The 20930-nt window shown below is 45.5% G+C and overlaps 1 protein-coding gene across 6 annotated transcripts in view; it reads left to right on the top strand.

The window, feature by feature from the left end:
- NFIA (nuclear factor I A) overlaps positions 1–20930 on the top strand; it is a 632562-nt gene that overhangs the window by 226644 nt on the left and 384988 nt on the right. For 3 of the 6 annotated variants that reach the window (XM_055137455.1, XM_055137454.1, XM_055137453.1), the window contains exons 1-2: positions 7076–7513; positions 13448–13979. In XM_055137455.1, coding sequence (XP_054993430.1) covers positions 7487–7513; positions 13448–13979 — 559 coding nt within the window. In that variant the 5' untranslated portion in view covers positions 7076–7486. Of the gene's footprint in view, positions 1–7075; positions 7514–13447; positions 13980–20930 lie in introns of those variants that run through there. The other 3 variants (XM_055137450.1, XM_055137452.1, XM_004607099.2) reach the window with 1 other exon arrangement.

Here is a 20930-nt window from a genome sequence, read left to right as displayed (position 1 = left end):
TGACTCCTGGCAGTGCTTGACCATCCATGCTGTGCTGGGGACTGAACGTGGGCCTCCCGCATGTAAATCTTGTGCCCCAGCCCTCAAGCTGCAACTTCTGTTACTTAAAAAAATTAATAATTTAATTCCCGTAGGCCTGGAACTTCTGTTACTTAAAAAAAAAATTTTTTTTCATTTTACTGATCGCTTTTTCCCAGCAAGTGTTGGAGTAGTGAAGAAATATGCCAAAAAGAAGTAAGTGCTCAGTGGAGGAGGCCAGGATGTAATGCCACAGACTTTCTAGAGAGAGACCACAGCTTGCTCCAGAAACTCTAAGGGGCAGAACCTCACTAACCCGAAGGATAACCATACTGAGCTGCATCAATTAGCCGGCTGTAAAGGGCAAGCCGAAAGCCAGCAGTCTGATTCAGTGGAAAAGTAGCATTTTCTCTGACCTCTAATCCAACAGTGCTGCTATTTATTAATTAATTCGGGACACCAAGGATAGTTAAGTACATCAGACAACTGCCAGGTTGTTTTCTGTTTCTTTGGATTTCTCACTGTATGATTTTTATCCAGTGAGCTAAGAACACGTTTCTCTGTAACTCAGTTATTGAGCACACCCGTCCTAAGCTACTTAACTGTCGCAAAGCAAACACATGGAATAAAACGCAATAGCACAGTGGTGATGCATTGCATTTAAAGGGACATGCTCTCCCTCCCTCCAGCACCCCCACCGCACCCCCATCTCCACTACTGCGCCAGTGTCTTATCTTGTTGGTTAAACACGTTTGAAGGTTGACACTGAAATATCCCCATGACATGGTTCACGAGACATGGTTCAAGGGTCCATGAAACAAGATGAATCAATGAACTAACAGGGTTAATATTCAAATAACTATTATTATAACTATCTTTTATAAAAATTCCTTTCAAATGTTAGGACTGCTACAGTCCTCTTGGGAAGATGGGAGGTGGAGGGGGGTCTGGTACAACTTTGGGGGACTTGGGGATTTGGAACAAATTAGATGCCTGTCAGATTAGAATCTCACTGGCATCTCCAGCTTTAAAGGAACAGCTTTATTCTTGAGAGAGCCCACCTAACACTGTTAAATGTTCAGTCATCTGCAGAGAATACAGCCAAGGTCTTTTCCTTCCCAAACCTCCAGCAGAAGCTTTATTTCACTGCAAGTTCGCGGTGACATTTTGCACTCTCTTGATTTAATGCACCAAAGAGGATCTTTAACTCTTGGACTACACCAGTGCAAATAAAGGTTAAATCTCTCACTAACCATCACGAACTAGCCTAATAACTCACAAGAGGCTATAGGGAGTGGGGGGAGGAGGGGGGAACCCCGAGCAAGCAGGCGTGCAGACTTGATTAAAACGTGCAAAAGCCGCACAACCGCAGGTCATGGTACTACATCCTCAAACCGCCCCGGAGCCGCCTGCCAGGTCCGCAAGCGAAGGAACTTTGACTGCGCCAAAAAAAAAAAAAAAAAAAAAAAAGCCGAGCCCGCGAGCAGGGCCTAGTAACAGGGGCTTTTCTTCCGAACTGTGTCCCGACCGGAGCTTGCGCTGAATGCCGGGGCTCCTATTGGCCACGCGCCGTGGGGGAGGAGGAGACTGGTGGGGAGAGAGGCGGGAGGAGGGGAGAAGGGGGCAAGGCCTTTTCCCTGCCCCCTCCAGGCCCCCTCCGCAGGCAGCCGCCGGCGCCTCGTGCGTGGTTACTATGCAAATTGCAGCGATTGCGGAAATAAACAAGGGGGTAGGGAGAGGAAAGAGGGACTGCGAATCGATTGCAACTTCTGCAAAGTCTCGTACAATCCAAAGCACACAAGGCAAAAGCAGAGAGAATCTGAGAACCAGCCATCCGGGGTTGGATCGCTTTCAAAAGAGGAGAGAGTGAGAGAGGCAGAGCGCGCATTGCAATTGCAAAAGCCTTCTGATTTGGAGTTAAAAAAAAAAAAATCTCTAAGAAGCCTGCAATTGGCCAACAGCTTAAAAAAATCTCTTCCGGGTTTTCAACGGTTCCAAGTTTATTTAGATATTTTTAATGCAAAAAAAAAAAAAAGGGACAACAAATGAAGCCATTCGTCTGAACATTTTAAAGTTTCTCACGTACTCTTTTACATTGCAATGGTACGTGGTACATCTTAAACTTTCTATTTCGCGTTTATACGATATGTGCTTTATAAACGATAATGGGAGAATGGTTTTGTTTAATGGCTAAGACTTTGAAATTTCTCTAGCTTGCATATGCATTTAAGTGCTTGTTGGGTAAATGTCTATTGTGATGGTTTTGTTTTAAAGATGTAGCTTTTGTGGGTGGCTTATTTTGCTGTGTGCTTCAGAGACAGGGTTTCCTTTTTATTTTTTTTTTTTTCCCCGAGATTTGAAAAAAATTGCTGAGCTTGACAGATTTTTTTTTTTTTCCTCCTAGCGCTTGCTTGGTTCCAGAAAAAGGGGGGGTGGGGGGACGTGGTGTGTGTGTGGGGGAAATCCTGTACGTGCTCTGTTCTGTAAAAAGACGTCTGGCCTCAGCAGTCAACCTAACCCGAAAAGAGATGTCTGGACCGGAGAATAATTGACGATTGGATCCTCTAATCAATGGGACAATATGGGAGACTGACAAAGGCGTTATCCAATCCCGAGGAAGCTCGGGTGTACAATGGGTTGCAATAGCCAGAGGGGGCGGGGCAGAGACACTCTGAAGTTCTCTGCGGCTCTGAAGGGTACGGTCTGGTTCAAGCTGTCAAAGCTACAGCTCTTCCGGATTTAGCGAGCACAATAGGAAAGAGTTTTCGAGTTTAAGGCGGAGTAGAGGGGAGAAAACCGGATTGGGTGTGTGTGTGTGGGGGAAATCTTTGCATGAATCGTATGTCTTGTTCCATACCTTTTGGGAAAAAAAAATTCTGCGAGAGAAATATTTAGCTTTGCCTTATTATTATTATTATTATTTTTAAATTCAGTAAAGTTAACTTTTGTGGAATGTGAGATTTTAACTTGGGAGCTCTGTGGCTTAAACACTTGCAGAGAGGTGCGACTCGACTCCTGTGCTTTGAGAAGTCTTGTATCCTGGGCTCAGCGTTACAAAACTTTGCACTTTGATTATCTTAGCAGGTTTGGCCTTTCAAGTGCTTTGAGGGAATAAGCAAGCCTCTCTTGAATGCTGAAGAGCAGTTTTATGGGAGAGGAAATGTTTCACAGGTGAACTGCCAGCTATTGAAAGGGAGTGGGTTTACACTCATTCCCCCCCCCCCCCCTCAGGCTTTTCTTGAATTCTGTTTCAATGTATGGCCAGTAGCAAGAGTGTTTTAAGACTGGCCAGCTTCACATCTTGGTGACTACAGGAAGCACTGTGGAGGGTGTGTGTGGAAGGTAGCCCACGTGCTATCCGAGCTGGTGACTGACCTCTTGGGCAAGTCATTTTTGACACCAATCCAGAGAGAACCAACTGCAGTAGCTTGTCTTGGAGACAGAAATTGGCAGCCTCTAATGAAAATATATCCATCTCTTCTTTCTGAGCAGAGCAGACGCCTCATTCTGTTGGGAAGTGAGTGGAAAAGAAGATGGGGTCTTCCCCATCTTTGGATTAAAACTCCCAGCGAGTGAATTCCAAAGGTTTTAGGCCTTCTAACCAAATCTAGTTTGGAAATTTGATGTAAGAATCCACTTGGCTGTTCCATTCAATATAGGATTCATGATTCAATTTAGGAATGTATGCCCATAAGAAAAATCTGCACACCAGCAGGTCAAAAAAAAAAAAATCTAGAGATGAAGCCTGTTGGGCAGTGCTTGTGATAAAGTTAGTCTCGGTAAAAAGAAGAGAGTTAATGGCATTGTCACTTACAAACCCCAATTTTATCTTCACTGCTTTGGGCATTAAAATCTAAATCATATTAATAAGATCTTCCTATTAAGTAACCTCTGGATTGAGAGGTATTTGAGATGTACATATAAGTGAAACCTTATTGATGTAATTTATATATCTAAGAGGATTTCACTAAAGCTGGCAAGGTAACATTTCTGCAAATAAAACACAGTAAATGCAAGGCTGGGCTCTGAGCCAGGAAGAATATGGATAGCAGAGAGCATGACAGGAGCCTCCTTTGCGCAGAGACAATCCCATTTCAAGGCAGCCTCCTAGCACTTGCAAAATAAATGATTGGAGCGGTTATTTCCAATAAGGGGTTTATCCTTCCTAACAATGGGTCATTTATATGATTGCAGTACACTAGTTTCTTACTTTACCTGCGGCTCCTCTGCTGTTCTCTAACCTGCCTTCCTTCTCCCTCCAACCCTGCCCTCTCCAGTGTCTGAGTATCTCAGGGAACTCTAGACAAGGATTGACTTTTGCAACTTGGGAGAGGGGGGAGAGAGTTGGAGATTTCTACCCCCAAGCTACCCTGTAAGACACATCTGTGTGTGTGTGTGTGTGTGTGTTTAAATTTATGCCTGTTGGAGAGAAAGTTACCAGAAGCTTTTCTGTAACTGTAACTCTTCTACTGTATTTTTCTCAGTCCTGTTTCCAAAGGCTGGGGCTGGGAGCGAGCTTCCGAGCGGTTCCCCCGCCTCTCCCCGCCCCCCTCCTCCCGCGGGCGCTGGCGGAGATAGGAGAGAAAGCGGGAGCGGATGTGAAGGGCTTTGGTGCTGAACTTGGATCCAGCGCTTGCCTAGAGGGCGCAAACAAACGTCCCACTTCCAAAAGTCTTACGAAGGGCGCCAAAAGTTACTTAAGATAATATTGCTAACCGCAGAAAGCTGGAAATCGCGGGCACATCCATTGCTGCAACAAAAGAAGTTTTTCAAGTAGAAATATCAGCATTAAATTACTTTCCCTCATTCCTCTCCCCTTCCCTAGCCCCCCTCCCCCCCAACCAGGGCGACGTGCCCGAGCTTTTGAAAAACTTTCTTTCTTTCTTTCTTCTTTTTTTTTTTCCCTTAAGATTCCATTAAAAGTAAAACTTTTGGCGGTTTGGGAAAGAGGCAGATGTGCAGCGTCTTTTAATACATCCTGAGAAAGATTTTAATCTGCTCTGAGGAGAACCTCCCCAGAGCACACACTCGGAACAATAACTTCGCACTGTGCCTCAGTTACATGTTGGGACCGCCAGCCAGAAACTTCTATCGAGGAAACCTGGAGCGCGTGGAAGTTATAGATCCCAGCAAAGCTTTCGTGGCCAGGGACGTTGTCTCTGTGACTCGGCTTGGCTCTTAGAACTGTCTCTCCTCCTGAAATCCAAGAGGAAACCAAAGAAAAGCAGTTGTTTTGGTTTGTGAAAGTGGGATTCTCTCATGAAAGATTTCAGCCATGATTTCCCCCCCTTCGCCCCTTATTAAATAATCTGAGAAGTTTCCAAGGCTATTTGGGAGCCGGGTGTGTGAAAATGGTCTCTTGAGCGTTCAGAAATTATTTTAGTTATAAAGAAGCTGGAGAACAAGCAGAAAATAACTTTAGACAGATGCAGAATATTTCAGAAGATTTTATTTTGCTTTCTCACTGTACATATTTCGCGCTCACTGCTGTGTTAAAAAAAGGGGGGAGGGGGTGGGATTCTGAATGGGATGGCCGAGGACCTTTCCTTTCCTCACCTGCACTGGCCATTTCTATAGGAATTTGTTCTTTTAGGTTGTCTAGCTATGGAACCTTTCCCAAGGTGCACGTTCTCCTGCCTGTCCTCCACCGGGATGTACTTCTCTCTCTTTTGGAATTTGGAGAAGGATTGGAAAATGCAGCTGGCTGCAACCTGAATGTGTGTGTGTGTGGGGGGGGGGATGAAGAGAAAGAGAAGAGATGGGGGGGTGCACTATACTTCCCCCCCCTCCACTCCCCCCTGCCCCCAAACAGGGAAAGAGCCTAGAGAGAAAAAAAATATGAGGTTTAAAAAAAACTGGAAAAGCAGGCTTATTGGCAACTTGCCAAACCCTAAAAACCACCCCCCCTTTCTGCCAAAACAATACTTTAGCAAACCTAAAATAATTGCAGGAAGCTCTTTTCCATTTTAAGAACTATTACCTGGGGGAGGGAAAAAGGGTGTTCTTAAAAGGCACCCTTTTGCAGAGGTGTGCCTGGAACAAGAGCCGGCGAAATGACCGCCGGGACCAGCTCCCGGCACGAGTTTGTGGAGCAGATCGCCCTTCCCCAAGGGGACATCCCTTGCACATCTTTATTTTTTTTTCTCCTAAAAAAGAAAAAGATCCTAAATGTGAAAGAACTTTTACTATGGCGTCTGTATTGAAACCCACTCGTTTCCCAGTGTAGGGAGGGAGAACGCTCATTCATCTCCGCCTCCCTTTCTCCAGACCCCCCCCCCACCCGCCCAAATCCGGTGCATCTTCGGTGTGAAATAATTCCCCGCCACCCCCGCTGCCGCGTGCCCTAGGACCAAAGCTGCACAAAGTTTGCAGGCTTTTGTGCATAATTACCTCTGCCGACGATCTATTCCCACAGAAAGCTTCGCTGGAGAGATTACAAGGCTTTGAGCCGTGCCGCATTTCCGAGGGGTGGGGGGGTGTGTGGGGGGTGCAAAAAGTTACCTAGGAGGTCTGCTTTTGGGGGGGGAGAAATAAATTGCATTCATGCAAATGTGCACCCCTCACCCCGCCCCCTTCCTCTTCCCCTGCCTTCTCCCGGGTTCTCCACGCGCGCCCGCACCGGGAACCCCGGGGTGCCGGGCAACCTTGGCCAAGTTGCCCAAGTCCTCCGGCGAGGTCCGCGAAGGTCTGCAGCGGGGGTGGGGGATGGGGACGAGGAAAAGTAGTTTTGTTTGCTTAAGCACATCCTGTGGCAGCCTATAGCGGCCCGGGAGGACAGACTGTAACTGCTCCTCACTGCGTTACCCAGTAATGCGCCGAGCGGGGCCGCGGAGAAGGGGTGGGGGGGGGGGTGTCGGTCTGTGCAGGAGGCGGCGGGCGGGTGGTGGTGGTGGTGGGGGGGTGCTGCGAGCAGGCGAGCGAGCGAGGGAACGGGAGAGGGAGCGAGCGAGCGGCCGCGGAGGCTGGCTGGGGACCGGGCTGGCCGCGCGGCGCCGCAGCCGCCCCCTCCCCCACGCCCCCTCCCCGCCCCCGGCGGCGGCGGCGCGAGCGGGCGGCGGCTGTGCGGTGCGGTGCAGAGCGGAGGCGGCGGCGGGCGCGCGGGCAGCTCGCGGGCACCCGGCCGGCGGGCGGGCGCGGGAGCGGGAAAGGGTGCGCTATGCCTTTAACGCCCGCGTACAGTAGACATGTATAGTGGAGTGTAGGGAAACTCTAGGCGGGGTTAAAGTTCAGCTCATGGAGCGGCAATAGCGCTGGCTGGCTGCAGTTGAGCCGAGTTGGAAATGTGAACGCAAGAAGCAGGCTTGATTTTTTTTTTCTTCCCCCTTCTCTCTCTCTCCTCTCTCTTTTTCTCTCTCTCCCCCTGTCTCCTTCTCCCCCTCTCTCCCTCTTTCTCCTCTCTCACCCGCACTCACGCACACCTCCAAACCGCACACCCAGACGCACACGCACACCCCACCGCCCGGCAGTTATGTATTCTCCGCTCTGTCTCACCCAGGTAAGCAGCTGTTTGGATGCGGAGGGGGTGGGGGCGGGGGTCGGGGGGTGCGGGGGGCAGACCTGGGGCTGGGCACGGGAGAGCCCCGGAGCGGTGCGCCCGCTGGGCCCGGGGCTTGCCGGGTGCCCGGGGCTGCGCGTGTTTCTGTGTGTGTGTGTGTGTGTGTGTGTGTGTGTGTGCATGTGTGTGTGCGCGCGTGTGCGTGTGTGTCCGTGTGTCCGTGTGTGTGTGTGCGCGCGCGTGTGCTGGGGGGGAGGGGGGGAGAAATTCAGCTTTCAGAAAGTAACTTTGTTTCCATGCGGGTGCATTCCTCTTGCACGGCCATTTGTGTGGGCACATGGCTAATGGCGCCCTCTTATTAATGCGTTAATTAATATCGGGGCGAGGGACTGCGGATCGGCGGGGCTTTCGGACGCCCCGCACGTGTTTCGGCGGGGTGGCAGCCCATGACAAGCTGAAATCTGGACTCAGCGTTTCTGCAGCCGGGAGGCCGCCTGCTGTAGTTGCGCGGCGCCCGGGGAAGGGGGCCGCCCGCGGTGCCCACCGCCCCGCCCGCACGCTCCGCTCGGGGCGCCCGAAAGCCCCGGGTGCGGGGCGCGCGGGGAGGGTCCCGGCGCCCGCGGCCCCCCGCGCCCCGAGCCCGCGCCGCGGCCGCAGCCCCGAACTCTTTACTTTTTTTTTTTGTTTTGTTTATTGTTTGTCCGCCGCGGGGGTCCGGCCGTGGGAGGGACGCGCGCCGGCGTCCCGGGCCCGGGCCCGGCCAGCGCCCCTCGGACGCGGGCGGGCGGCGTTGGCGAGCCGGCCCTGGGCTCGGCGGAGCGGGGCTGCGGGGACGCGCGTCCCCCGCGCCGGCCGGGTGGAGCCTGCGGCCGCCGCGGCGCCCCGCTCGCCCGCCCGCCCGCCCGCGGGAAAGTTTCGGGGTCCCGACGAGCCCGGGGTGCGGGGCTGCGGCGAGCGGCCGAGGCCGCGGGCCGGGGAGCGCCGGGCGGAGTTGGGCACCCGGCAGCGAGCCCGAGCTGCGGCCCCGGCCGGACGCGGCTCCCCCCGCCGCCGCCGCCGCCGCCGCCGCCTCCCGCCTCCCGCCGCCGCCGCCGCCGTCGCCGCCGCCGCAGCAGCAGCCGCGCGACTCGGGCCGCTCCGCGCAGGACGGGGGCAACTTTCCCCTCCGAGCCACTCGCCGCGTGGGTTTCTGCCGCCCGGGCGCCCCTCCTCTCCGTGCACCCTCTTCCCAGCCCTCTCCTGTCTGCAGCACCCCCCACCCCCGGCCCCCAGAGTGCCCCTGCACGCTCCCCGAATCTGGCCCCCTTTGGAATCTTTTATTTATTTTCTTTGACTCAAAGGCATGAAGTCAAAGACATTTTGCGCTTAAAAAAAAAAATTTTTTTTTTTAAAAGTGTGAGTCTTCGTCCTGTTTCGGTACATTGTGATCTGACCATTAATCACCTCCACGAAGTTGAATGCTTCTCTGTAAAAATGTTTATTCACCACTCCCTTGAAAAACCTGCTACCCACCCCTTGCCTTCACGTAGAAAGCAGGAGATAACGGTTTAACCGGAATACTTTCGGAAGAGCTGAAAAGTATCAACAGTTTTTCTCCCCCTCCTCTCTCTGGATTCTGGATCTATTTAGCACATGACACCTCTTCTTGCAATATCTAACAGGACTAAAAATGTCTATTGGATCTCAGAAGACTCCTAAATGCATCTTTTATGTCGAAATGGTCTGTTTGGGATTTAGGCCTAGCATTAATAATGGATAGCAGTTGCTTTTAGTTATTGTGAGAGTTTTTTTTTTCTCCCCAATTTTTTTATTTTCCCTTCACAAACTTCCAAAGTTCCTATTTTAGGAACTTTGTGGAAGTCTGGAGTGAAACTTTTCCAACCGCTTCTGGCAAGGTTCACAATTGCATATGGATAAGATGCAAAGTGTAAGATAATTTGAATGAGTTATGACTACAGTGAAAATGCTGAGATTCGAAGGCTGAAGTTGTAGCTGGCAAAAGTTGGCCACACAGAGGACTTGCAGATAATACCAGTGTGCTGGAGTGGTGGGAAAGAAACTTAGCAGATACATTAGCGTCTTCCGCAGTGAGACACATTTATATTTCAGGATGGTGACCTAGAGGAGGGTACCTGTGTCCTCATGCAGGCCAAAGACATCCTCTGATATTTAACAATACTAGATTCCCTTAGATCATGAGCTGTGATCACGTTGAAAAAGTTGTTTTCCATTTATAAAAAAAAAAAAACTTACTTGGCAGTGTGATCGATACTTTCGCTAGGCCTGTTTCTAGAAACAGTACGAAGAGAAACGCTTACTTAGGACAACAGTTTGTGAAGAAAAGGGCCATATATTTTATGAGTTCTTTTAAAAATTGATTTATTTATAAATTATTTTACTTACTGGAATATTTATGAAGTTTTAGAGTCATTTAAAAAAAATAAACACTTAGGTGGTTTATTGGTCATTAAAACAAAACTCCAGTGGTACAGTGATTAAAGTACTCCGAATGAAAGAATAAACTCCACATTATGTGTATGCAGTTAAAAGTTAAAAAAGCTTGACCAGGAAAGTGCTAGATATCTCCTTTTAAACCACATAGATATATCACAACTCCACCATGTGCTTACCTGACATGAAAACTCAGTAGAAATTTGTAGGTGAACTTTAAAAAGAAGTTGTTCCAGAAATATCAGCTAGTTCTTAAACTTGGCTTACTTAGATCAACATTTAAGGTGCTGATTCAAAGTCATGCTGCTTTTGAAACAGGTTTGCTTTTAGTGGTGGCCTGTAACTTTCTCACCAAGTACGTACGTAAAATATTCTTTGTTTTCTTTTGAATATTTTGAAATGCCACATAGCTTATAGCAATATGTGCAGGAACATGATTTAGAAGGACCTGCTTTTTTTTTTTTTTAAGTAATTTATGCTATGCCCAGATACTTCCTACATCTTGATGATAGTGTTTAGTTTGGATATTCTGGAATATTTCTAGCCATGACATGAGAAAGATAACTAGCACTTTAATGGGGGATATGAGTCAAGTTATACAAAATATTGTGCACTTCTATTTTTGAAACCTGCGGGGAGTCTTAAGTCAATACTTTTGATGCAAGATTGGGGACTTAGATGATTTGTAATGACTAGTTGACACAGTTGGCCCCATTTAAGGATTTTTATGATGAGATATCTGGGCATCTGGCTGGCAAGTCCACAAAATCCTTTGAACGCAGGAATGAACGCGGAATGAACGCAGTTCCGCAGTTTTCTGAGAAGTCTATTGGGGGTTACTCTGAACACTTAACTGCCATATTAGAACTTGTATTTCCAATGCTTATTGTCATGAAAGCAGCTTTTCAAATAAGGTAATATTGTAACATGCAGAAGAGTGGTTTGGAACGAAGTTGCAACTTGGCATTATAAAGTGGGCCTCTGACTTGAAAAGCAAGTCCTCCTTTTGGTGACAGCTCACTGATGTGAGTTTGGAGTCACTGGGGTAGACTGCTGGAGTTCTGAGCAGAGGCCCACAGAGCATTGCTCCCCTGCGAGTCTGTGTATGTGTGAAAAGCAGTCAATATAAAGGACTGCTTCTAAGTTTAGGTATTTTGAGACATTTTAAGGATGAGCTCAGATTTTAGTAATGTTTTAGAGCTTTGTGGCTTGGAGTAGACCTTATTAGATTAACTGTGACTTAAAAAATGCCGCCCCCCCCTCCACATGCCCCCATTCCATTTCTTTCTTCTTAAGTATGGTCATAAGAAAGATTTTGGACATGTCTAAGTGCTAATGGTTTGTGGGAAATAGTCTTAATTTTCTTGTATGCTTTTGCTGGTTCCTCTGAAAGAGAGTGCACACATGTTATAAGAGCTGACATCTTTTTGGGAGCCTTTCATTTAAGAAAAAGCAGTTTGCGAAGCTAAACTTGAAATACACAGCCTGAAATTTGTTCGGAGAGGAAAGTGTCAATTATTGAAATGATTTATTATGCATTATATTACTAGATATTTACTTTAAAAAAACCCAGGCATACATGCACTGTTTAGATAATTGATTATAATGTATAATATTTTAACCGACTTGACTGCAAAAAAATATTTTAACCCTCTCAGTTTACATTGGATATGTAAAAATTTAATAATTGCTTATAGAGTAATAAGTTTTGGACATTACAGTTAGCCATCTCTCAAATATGTATTTAGATGGGTATTACAAACCAGAAAAGAATGAATTTTTATAATATTTGGCTGTTGTATACCCTTTTAATAAGATCTTAAAATATCTCCTTGGCTTTCTTATTCTCATGTATTTGAAAGTAAATAATTTATCTTAGGGGGTGTTGTGGGGCAGATAGAAGTTATGTAAGATTAGTGTGAGTTGGTTAATCAAAAGTTAGATGTACTCAGACAGCTTTGTGGAAGTTACTGTTTAATTTTTCCTTAAATCTATATTTACATATTTTTTTTTACCAAAGTCAACTAAAAGAATAAAACATTTTTAGTAAAACCATGAGAAAAAATTCAAATGTTTTAAATTCAATTTTATTTTTGAATTACTTGAATTTTAAGAGGTAACCGCGAGAGTTTTCCAGGAGTTTCATAAACGTGGCATGCAGGGAAAGCCTAAAATATTCTCTTCAAAAAATAGCAACTTTTTAAAAGAAAAGATTATTATTAAAGGTATTTTGCCATCTTACCAGTACATTAAATGTGTTTGGTTGCAACACTCGTCACTGGGACACATTCTGTTTACTCTGTGACCTGGACACTTTTGTTCGATTTTTCCTTTCCTTTTTTCTTTTTGTTTCATGGCCATACTATCGGCAATGATATCTTTCATATAGATCTTTTAAAAGAATCTTTTTGTGTGTGTGTCTGTAGATTGCCAAATACATCTCTTATTTTGTGTGTGGGTCTGCCGAATGCTCCTGGTTTTTGACTGAAAAATTTAGGTGAAGCTAAGGTTGAAATGAAGGCGCCAGGCATCACCAAAATGACGCAGGGAGAGAGCGGCGTCTACACGCTGTCTCTTCAGAGGGAAGCCTTTGTTGTCATTGATTGTGGAGATGAGTTTTGCTCCTAGACTTCCATAAACATTGACTGGCATCTAAATGTTTAGGATTTGCCAATCTGGCGGCGGAGCCCTGGCTGCACTACAAGTCGTGAGGTCAAGGCTGGAGCAAAATTAGATCTGCCTTCCTTGAAATAGGGTTCAGATGATCTATTGTTACAAGCATTTTGATAAACTTCACTTCCAAGCGAAAGAATGTGGCCCTGGACCCGGCAACACAACCTGGTAACCCAGTGGCGAACGTATCCCAATGTTTTTGTGCTGTTTTTTTTTAAAAAACATTTTAGACTTTTTTTTTTATGTTGGAGATTGTACCGACAGGTTTCTTTTGCTGTTCACCCCCAACCACCACTCCTATTCCACCCATCAGGGCCTTCTATTACCATAGAGGTCATGAAATGCTTGAGCCATATTTCAGTGGTTGAAATCAGGGTGTGTTTTGTGTGTGTTTGTGTGTGTGTATGTGTGTATGTGTGTGTGTGCGCATCATGGTCTTCTATTATGATACAGGTCATGAAATGCTTGAACCATATTTCAACAGTTGAAATCAGAGTGTGTGTGTGTGTGTATGTGTGTGTGTGCGCGCGTATCATGGTCTTCTATTATGATACAGGTTGTGAAATGCTTGAACCATATTTCAACGGTTGAAATCGGTGTGTGTGTGTGTGTGTGTGTGTGTGTGTGTGTGTGTGCATCATGGTCTTCTATTATGATACAGGTCGTGAAATGCTTGAACCATATTTCAATGGTTGAATCAGGGTGTGTGTGTGTGTGTGTGTGTGTGTGTGTGTGTGTATGTGCGCGCACCAGCTTGCCTCCTTGGTGGTGTCAGTCTGGTCAGTTTCTGCTTTCTCTCCCTCCCCGCAGGATGAGTTTCATCCTTTCATCGAAGCACTTCTGCCCCATGTCCGAGCCTTTGCCTACACATGGTTCAACCTGCAGGCCCGAAAGCGAAAATACTTCAAAAAGCATGAAAAGCGCATGTCGAAGGAAGAAGAGAGAGCCGTGAAGGACGAGCTGCTGAGCGAGAAGCCAGAGGTCAAGCAGAAGTGGGCATCGCGCCTCCTGGCCAAGCTGCGGAAAGACATCCGGCCCGAGTACCGGGAGGATTTTGTGCTGACGGTGACAGGGAAGAAGCCGCCATGTTGCGTTCTCTCCAACCCCGACCAGAAGGGCAAGATGCGCAGAATTGACTGCCTCCGCCAGGCAGACAAAGTCTGGAGGTTGGACCTCGTTATGGTGATTTTATTTAAAGGTATTCCGCTGGAAAGTACTGATGGCGAGCGCCTGGTAAAGTCCCCACAGTGCTCCAATCCCGGACTCTGTGTCCAGCCCCACCACATAGGGGTTTCTGTTAAGGAACTCGATTTATATTTGGCATACTTTGTGCATGCAGCAGGTAAGTGCCCTGGTGAGCAGCTCTTTCCGATTTCGGTGTGTGTGTGTGTATGTGTGTGTGTCTTTTCTGGTGATCTCTGTGCATGCCAGCCGTTGCCGACCTCCTTCCCAGGTATGGGCCCTGGGCCTGCAGACAGTGTGTGTTTTGCAAGGTAGACCCAGCTCAGCACCCCCAAGAGGCTGGGGTCTGAGGGGGGGGGCCTCTCTGCATTCTGGGGGGAAAAAAACGTTGCTTGGTGAGAGTAATCTCTTAAGTTCAATTCTTTTGGTAAGTAGTGTTTTCAAAGTTGTTGGTAGTTATGTGATGGGTTTAAATCACTGTTTTTTTTTTTTTTTTGGATGATGGGTGTAAGAAACCTCCTACAAACCTTTGTCAGAAAGAATATTTTTAACTGAAAAGCGATGCAGCGTTTACTTTGGTAGTGAGGTCATATTTTTTGTCTGGGAGTGTTTTTTTTTTTAAATCTATTGGGGGCTTTTGAGCCCCCTGCTCAATGATGTGAGTTTGGAGGCACCATTAGTAACAAATTGCTGATTATTGTATAAAGGGAGGAAAAGAATCCTATTGATCCAAATGTAGGAGCTTGGTATTTAGGAATGCCAAGTGTTGACTAAGATATTTGGGGGTGGGAGCTTTTGGGGGAGCAGACCGACTCTATGTACTTGATGGGGGAGTTAATAAAAGTAACCAACCTGTAGAGTGTATGAGAACATTGAGAAATCCTTCACTGATTCAGTGAATTGCTTTGATTCATAATATATTTATTGTTTCAAGACTATTTCCAAAGCATGTTTGACCTGTGCATATCATAGCATTTAGAGGAGCATTTAGAAGGCTGGATAAAATAGTGCATTTTTCACTTTGTTCCTTTCCTCTTGTTTCAAACAAAGGCTCATTGTGTTGTATGAAGGCTCAGGTCTTGTGTAACTTGTTAACTTTTTATATGTACATATCAGTCTTGCTAGATTACCTTTGTGGCAGTTACTTGAACCAGATGGACTAAAGAAGGGTGTGGAATCCAGCAAGTAGGTTGTTTTGGGGGGTCTATGGATTTGGACCTTTTCTCCCAAGAGAGAGAGAGAGAGAAAGAGAGAGAAAGAGAATGTTACCTGGAAATTCACATGCGCTGCAAAATATTTTTTCATTCTAGAAGTGTGGGCTATGTTTCTTAAAAAGATGTCAGCTGATACCCGATCCTCTGTTATTTTTCTCAATAATGTTTTAGAAAGAGAACTTTTGTCATCCATCTGTCCTAACATAAGAAACTGGAGAAATTAACTTTGCAAGCATGTCCCTTCATCATTTGCATTCTGTTGGCAGGGGATAGAGGAGTATTTTAGAGGATGTGATCTGTAAGTGTTTCAAATATTTGGGGTTTTAAAAATGTATACTTAATTATAAGTAGTGCCTGTTGCTTTAGCCAGTTCTGAGCAGGGAAAGTGCAAAGGCAACACCTCTCCAATGACGCTTCGCTGAAATAAGTAGCCCTTTCTTGACTCTCTTTTAGCCTCTTTGTTGTTCAAGTTGTCTGTTGCAAAAGCCCAGTTAAAATGAAGAAAATGTATTTGCATATCCTAGGGGAGATTCTGCTGGGGAAAGGGATGGGGCATATATAGCTGACTGTGTTTTAAGCACTCTCAGAGAGTGTCCGGTCTTTGGGATATTTGGGAAAATAAATGATCTCTTAGACAATAATAACTGCTCGAAGTGGCCGGCCTAGAAAACTGAGGGTGCCAACAGGTGAGGCCCATTCTGTAGGGGTTTCCTGACAAGGGCATATCAAAGCAAAAGCACTGGCTCCGTGCTTCACATTGACCTTTAGGGCACACTTTCCCCCCCTTGATTTAAAGGGAGGTGACAGCAGGCAGAGGTATAGCCTTGGGTTTGCATTCTCTGTTGCCGTTGACGCGGCGTTACTATGCCGGCCGTCGCTCTAAATCTTGGAGCTAACCCAGTCGCTGGTGGTTTCAGATACCTCCTCCAAGACGGTGCTGGTAAAATGACATGTCGAAGGTTGTGCAGGAGAGGTGGCATCCTTATTGCTTATGAAAGATTTATTGATAGCAGCATGGATCAGACTACCTCTGGGTTTGGTTTTCCTGCCGTATCCCAGAATCCCTTGTGACGCCTGAACGCCGGCCAAGTGCAGGGCCACCGGCTTTCCCCGAGCGCCGTGGTGGCGGTGTCTCAGTGTGCCCCACAGCAGACTGCAGGGGAAAATGTGCAGAGCCCATGGTCAGAAACGATTTCAAAATTTGATTTTGGGGATCTCGGGGGTCTGTTATTTGTGGAAGGGGAAGCCGCCAATACAAATAGGAGGTAGATCGGTCAGACTTACATGCAACTGATTTGACAAGCATCTGTTATAATAGTGAAGATTTGTAAACACTAAACAATGTTTTTACCTCCTCAAAAAGTTTTGAGAACTTGCCAGTATTGGCAGGAGGCAGAGCCTCTGAAACGTGCTTAAGAAACATGCCAAACCATTTGTGGCCTTTTCACCTGTGCATCTCCGCCTCCCCTCGCCCCATCCTCTTTAAAATGTTATCTATTTTTTTCTTCCAAAATGATTTTTTCCCACATAGCTGTGTTAAAAAATAAAAGAGTTCTTTTTTTTTCTCCCTAAAAAACAAACAAAAAAAACTGTATAGTAATTATTGCTTCATGCCTCGGCCTCTACTTTGGAAGTTGAATTCTTAACACACGCATGCCAATCCTGGCAGCTAAAGCCGAATCAGTCATGTTTTAAAACCCAAGGTGGTGATTTATTTTAAGACTTATCGAGATGCTACACTATAATGCACGAACTACATTCGGATTTCCCACCCTCCCCCTAAATCCAGTGGCATTAGAACTGTGAATTTTTGTGGCTGAGCAACAGTAGCAAGTGGAATGAAATCGGAATGATTCCATAAGCCTGAGAATTTCATCTCGTTAAAAGTATAAAAGAGTCAAACCATTTTATGTCCTTCTTTGGGTCTCTATTTTAATTGTTCTTCCTGTGTATCATATGACAACTTTGAGACGATGGTATTGTGGCAATTTTTTTTTGGGGGGGGGCGGCGTGTAACAGTAAAGCTAATTTATGACCAGTCTTTACCAGATGATCTGTATCAGAATCTACAATATACCCGGCACGTGGCAAGGTCACAATTTAAGTTGTTAAGGTCATAACCTTAGCCACCAGGCATTTGACCTTTTAGATAAAGTTAACCTTTGTTCATTAGTAGGCACTCAACCGAGAACTTTCTGTAGAGTTTTTTTTTCCCCCTTTCATTCTTTTTTAAAACTACTGCTGTATAACTTCTGGTTATGTAATCAGATTTTAGAAAGATCCTGAGCTGAGTTACTTAAATGTTGTAAGACTTTGTGAAGACTCCCCTCTTGGACAGAAAGATGTCAACTGCTGTGTCTGGGTCACTGAGTGACAGTGCTGTGATTTATTTCTGATAGCTCTTACCTGCTTTTTCTTGGGTTGGGCGGGAGGGGCACAAGAATGAACCCTGGAGAGTAGCTGGTGGAGACATCTAACCACCAAAACTAAACAAATGAAATTATGTTTCATTCAGCTCAGGTCTTTGCTCCTTTTCCAGTGGTGTTAGGCCCCGGAGTGAGGTGACAAGGAGCGTCTTCACTTTTTGTGGGTGAAGAATTTTCTGAGATGGGGAATGTTTTTAGCAGGCGTAAAGTTCACTTTGAAAGGGAAAGAAGTGCCCAGCATTGGAGGGGTAATTGCAGTTCATTACCAGTGACAGCAAACTGAATGAGTCCTGAGAGCGATGTACAAGTGTTTGTTGGGTTGAAAGTTGAACGTGCCTGTCTTTGCGCAGTGACGCAGATTTCAGTAACAGTGCTCACTGGCCGCTTTAGCTGTCACCGCGGTTACTATCTCTACTTGATTGGGCTGGGAACAGGCGTAGCAAAAAGTCTTAGTTGCTCCCTGAAAGAGCCGTTGATCTGGCTGAGAAGGCAAACCTCGTACTTGTTCTGGCAGCCTGAACGACAGCATTACTGATGACCTCATTACCTGTGCCATATTGTAGACTTAATTTTGCTGTCAGGCGTGCTCATTTAAAATTATTTACGTCCCTGCCAGCCTCGCACTGCTAGGCCACACCGTCTTCCGTCCCACCTAAGCCCGTTCAGGTGCTCTGGAGTTGCGTTCTGGCGTGGGGATCGCCATTCCTTCATAGAGTAACAGAGAAAGCCGTGATGGCAGCTCGACCAGATGGTCCTGTTGACAGATTGAGAATTCACTTCCTACTGCTTCAGAGCAGGTGTAAGCTGAGGAGTGGCTGCGTAGGAGCGTGTGTGCTCCGTGTGTGCGTGTGTGTGCACATCCAGGCTGTCCACAGTGCTGTTGGGAGCGCGGGGCATGAAGCTGCCTTTTTAAAACTTGTTGTTTCGAAGACTGGGTCGAGATCTGTATCAGGCTATCAGTGCTGATTAAACAACAACAACAACAACCACCACCAACCATTATTTTAGAAGTGAAAAAATAAAAGTTACCTAGTTACACTTTATAATTTTAGGTGAATGATATGGGTTTCTCTCTCCTTTTGCGGAGTTTACCATCTTACTCTGCAGCAGGTTTGCATCTCTGTCAGGTGGACTGGGAGCGTTATTTGCTGTCACACGGAGGGGTGTGTGTATGTGTGTTTGCACTAAAGACCAGGACAGGGCATTCTGTGATGAAACTTTTTCTGCATCATAATAAACTCTCCCGTAAAAAAGTTTAACTGATTTCCCCCTACTTATCATAATAAAGTGTGCTTGGGGGGGAAAAAAGGAAACTCATACAGCGATACTTAAAATTGAAAGTATCACCCTCTCAAATTTTGCATTTTAAACTTAAACTTGAGATGGATGTTTGTGACTGGCTGAACTAATATAAATGACTGGCCTCTGCAGAGTTTTTTTTTTTAATTTATCTTTTTTCCTTCAAAGGAGTTAAAAATGTTTTCCCTCTAGAACAGTTAACACATTTAATCCACAAATCTTGTGATGCATATGGCTTTTCTGTGCTGGAGCGTTTCCTGTGTAACATGAGGATAGGAACAATCTCTTTTGTCTAGAATGTAGTAACAGTATCCGTTATCTAGAATGTGGTGAAAAAGATGCAACTTTCAAAGGCAGAGAGTGTACAGGGGAGAAAGAATTGATCTGGAGTAAAGCAGAGAACTGAGGTTAGTTAGCTCATTTAGGGCTAGGAGGTTTGCTAGTTGGTAAAAAATTTCCCAATACTGCTGGCTTGGATTTGCCTTGTCTTCTTTCCCACCCAGTGATGAATAGCATTAATTTAAACCTATTTAGGGCTAGTGTGGGAGAAACCACAGCCTTTGTTGTGGTCAGTGCTGTACACAGTAGGACTGGGTGTTTCACTCGCTTGAGGCCTCCAAGTTGCTTCCCGAGGACTCAGCACAGCCTGTCATCTTTGTAAAACTTCCACAGAGACAGCAGTGCTTCTAATTGCTCACAAATGTTAATATAGATTATTGAAAACTATATTAAGGATTCGAACAGAAGCAGAACATAGAAGACGGATTGGATGCAGTTTATTACCATGTTAATGATGTTTTCCTAGTAGTTATTCAGGGGTTAGATTTTGCTTTTAAATATGTAATCAATGGCAACTTGTGGAGAGGTGGGGTAAAAGGAAGAAGTCAGGTGGAGGAGGAGGAGGAGGAGGAGGAGGAGAATGAATGAACTGGTGTGCTTTGTCCAAAGAAACATAAAACCATGAATTTAATCATGAGTGAGGATGCTCTTAAAAGTGTTTGGGTTTTAAGTAGTGATTGTAAAAGAACCCTGAGCAATAAGATATCAAGAGCAGAATTTTATAATCCATGTCCCCACACTTATTTTTTTTTTCTCTACAGCTTGTTTTAAACTAAGAGGTTAACAGAGGCTTTTGGCATTTTCATATTTTTAGAAAGCAAAGTTTTGTTATGGTCCATTTTAGCACTTAGGGACACTCTGGTAAGTTTAAGCTTGGAAAGGGGTTGTTGAGATGTGTGTTGTTATTATTATTATCATTTTGCCTCTTAAGGTCCTAATTACGGTATTGCCATCCTACTGTCTCTCTCGAAGGCACAAATTATTGATCCAAACTTTACTGTCTCTAAATTTTACCAGAATTATTTTGTTCTTGCTAAGACACAATTGAGAATTCCCCTGAAATATTAGAAAATAATGTTTCTCATTGGGTCAGGATCACTCCACAGTGAAAGTATGTTTTAGTCCATATACTTAGAATAGACAGAGAGTGCAGGTCTTTTGTGTTAAGCGTTTTGATGAATCTGGGTCTTGAACACCTAATAGTGTAGCCGAAGCAACCCCAGAAATGATCAGGGTAGAGAAATAAAGTGGTCTAGCTTTACTGTTCCTTGAGAGCTTGAAACAGTTTCTCTTTGGGTCTCTGCTGGAGTCAAAGTGGATAGTTTGGACCTGGATCAGCTGAGAGGAGAAAATGAGATGGAAGAAAGGCAGGAAACCAACAAATAACTTTTGTGGAGTGTCTGTTTTGCAGCAACTGCTACACTGAGTTTTGTCATGCATTGGAGCTTTCACTTTTATTCCTTAAGTTTTTGAAAACTTCATAACAATGTTGTGAATAAGTAACGCAGTTTTATTTGAACACTTGCAAAGAAAGTCTCAGAGTGTCCAAGCTCTAGCTTATACAGCATAAGAATCAGGGCTCTTTTGAACAAGCAGAAATTCAGATTCATTCTAGATCCCTCCTTACATCCTGTTGTCTGGGGTTGGATGTCATTTAAACCGTATCACGTACCCACTTTGAATCAAAGGGGAAGTAAAAAGTCAAAAATCCAAATCCTTCCCACGGAGATATTTGACTGGAGAGCTCAGATTTTCGCTACACTCAGTTAGGAGGGAGAAACAACAAACTTTGCTTGTTGGTGTTGGGGTCAAAAGTCTGGGATGATTTGTTCT

The sequence above is a fragment of the Sorex araneus genome, chromosome 5, assembly GCF_027595985.1.
Source record: "Sorex araneus isolate mSorAra2 chromosome 5, mSorAra2.pri, whole genome shotgun sequence".
In the NCBI taxonomy this organism is placed as follows: domain Eukaryota; kingdom Metazoa; phylum Chordata; class Mammalia; order Eulipotyphla; family Soricidae; genus Sorex; species Sorex araneus.
This window is presented reverse-complemented; position numbering and strand designations above follow the sequence as displayed.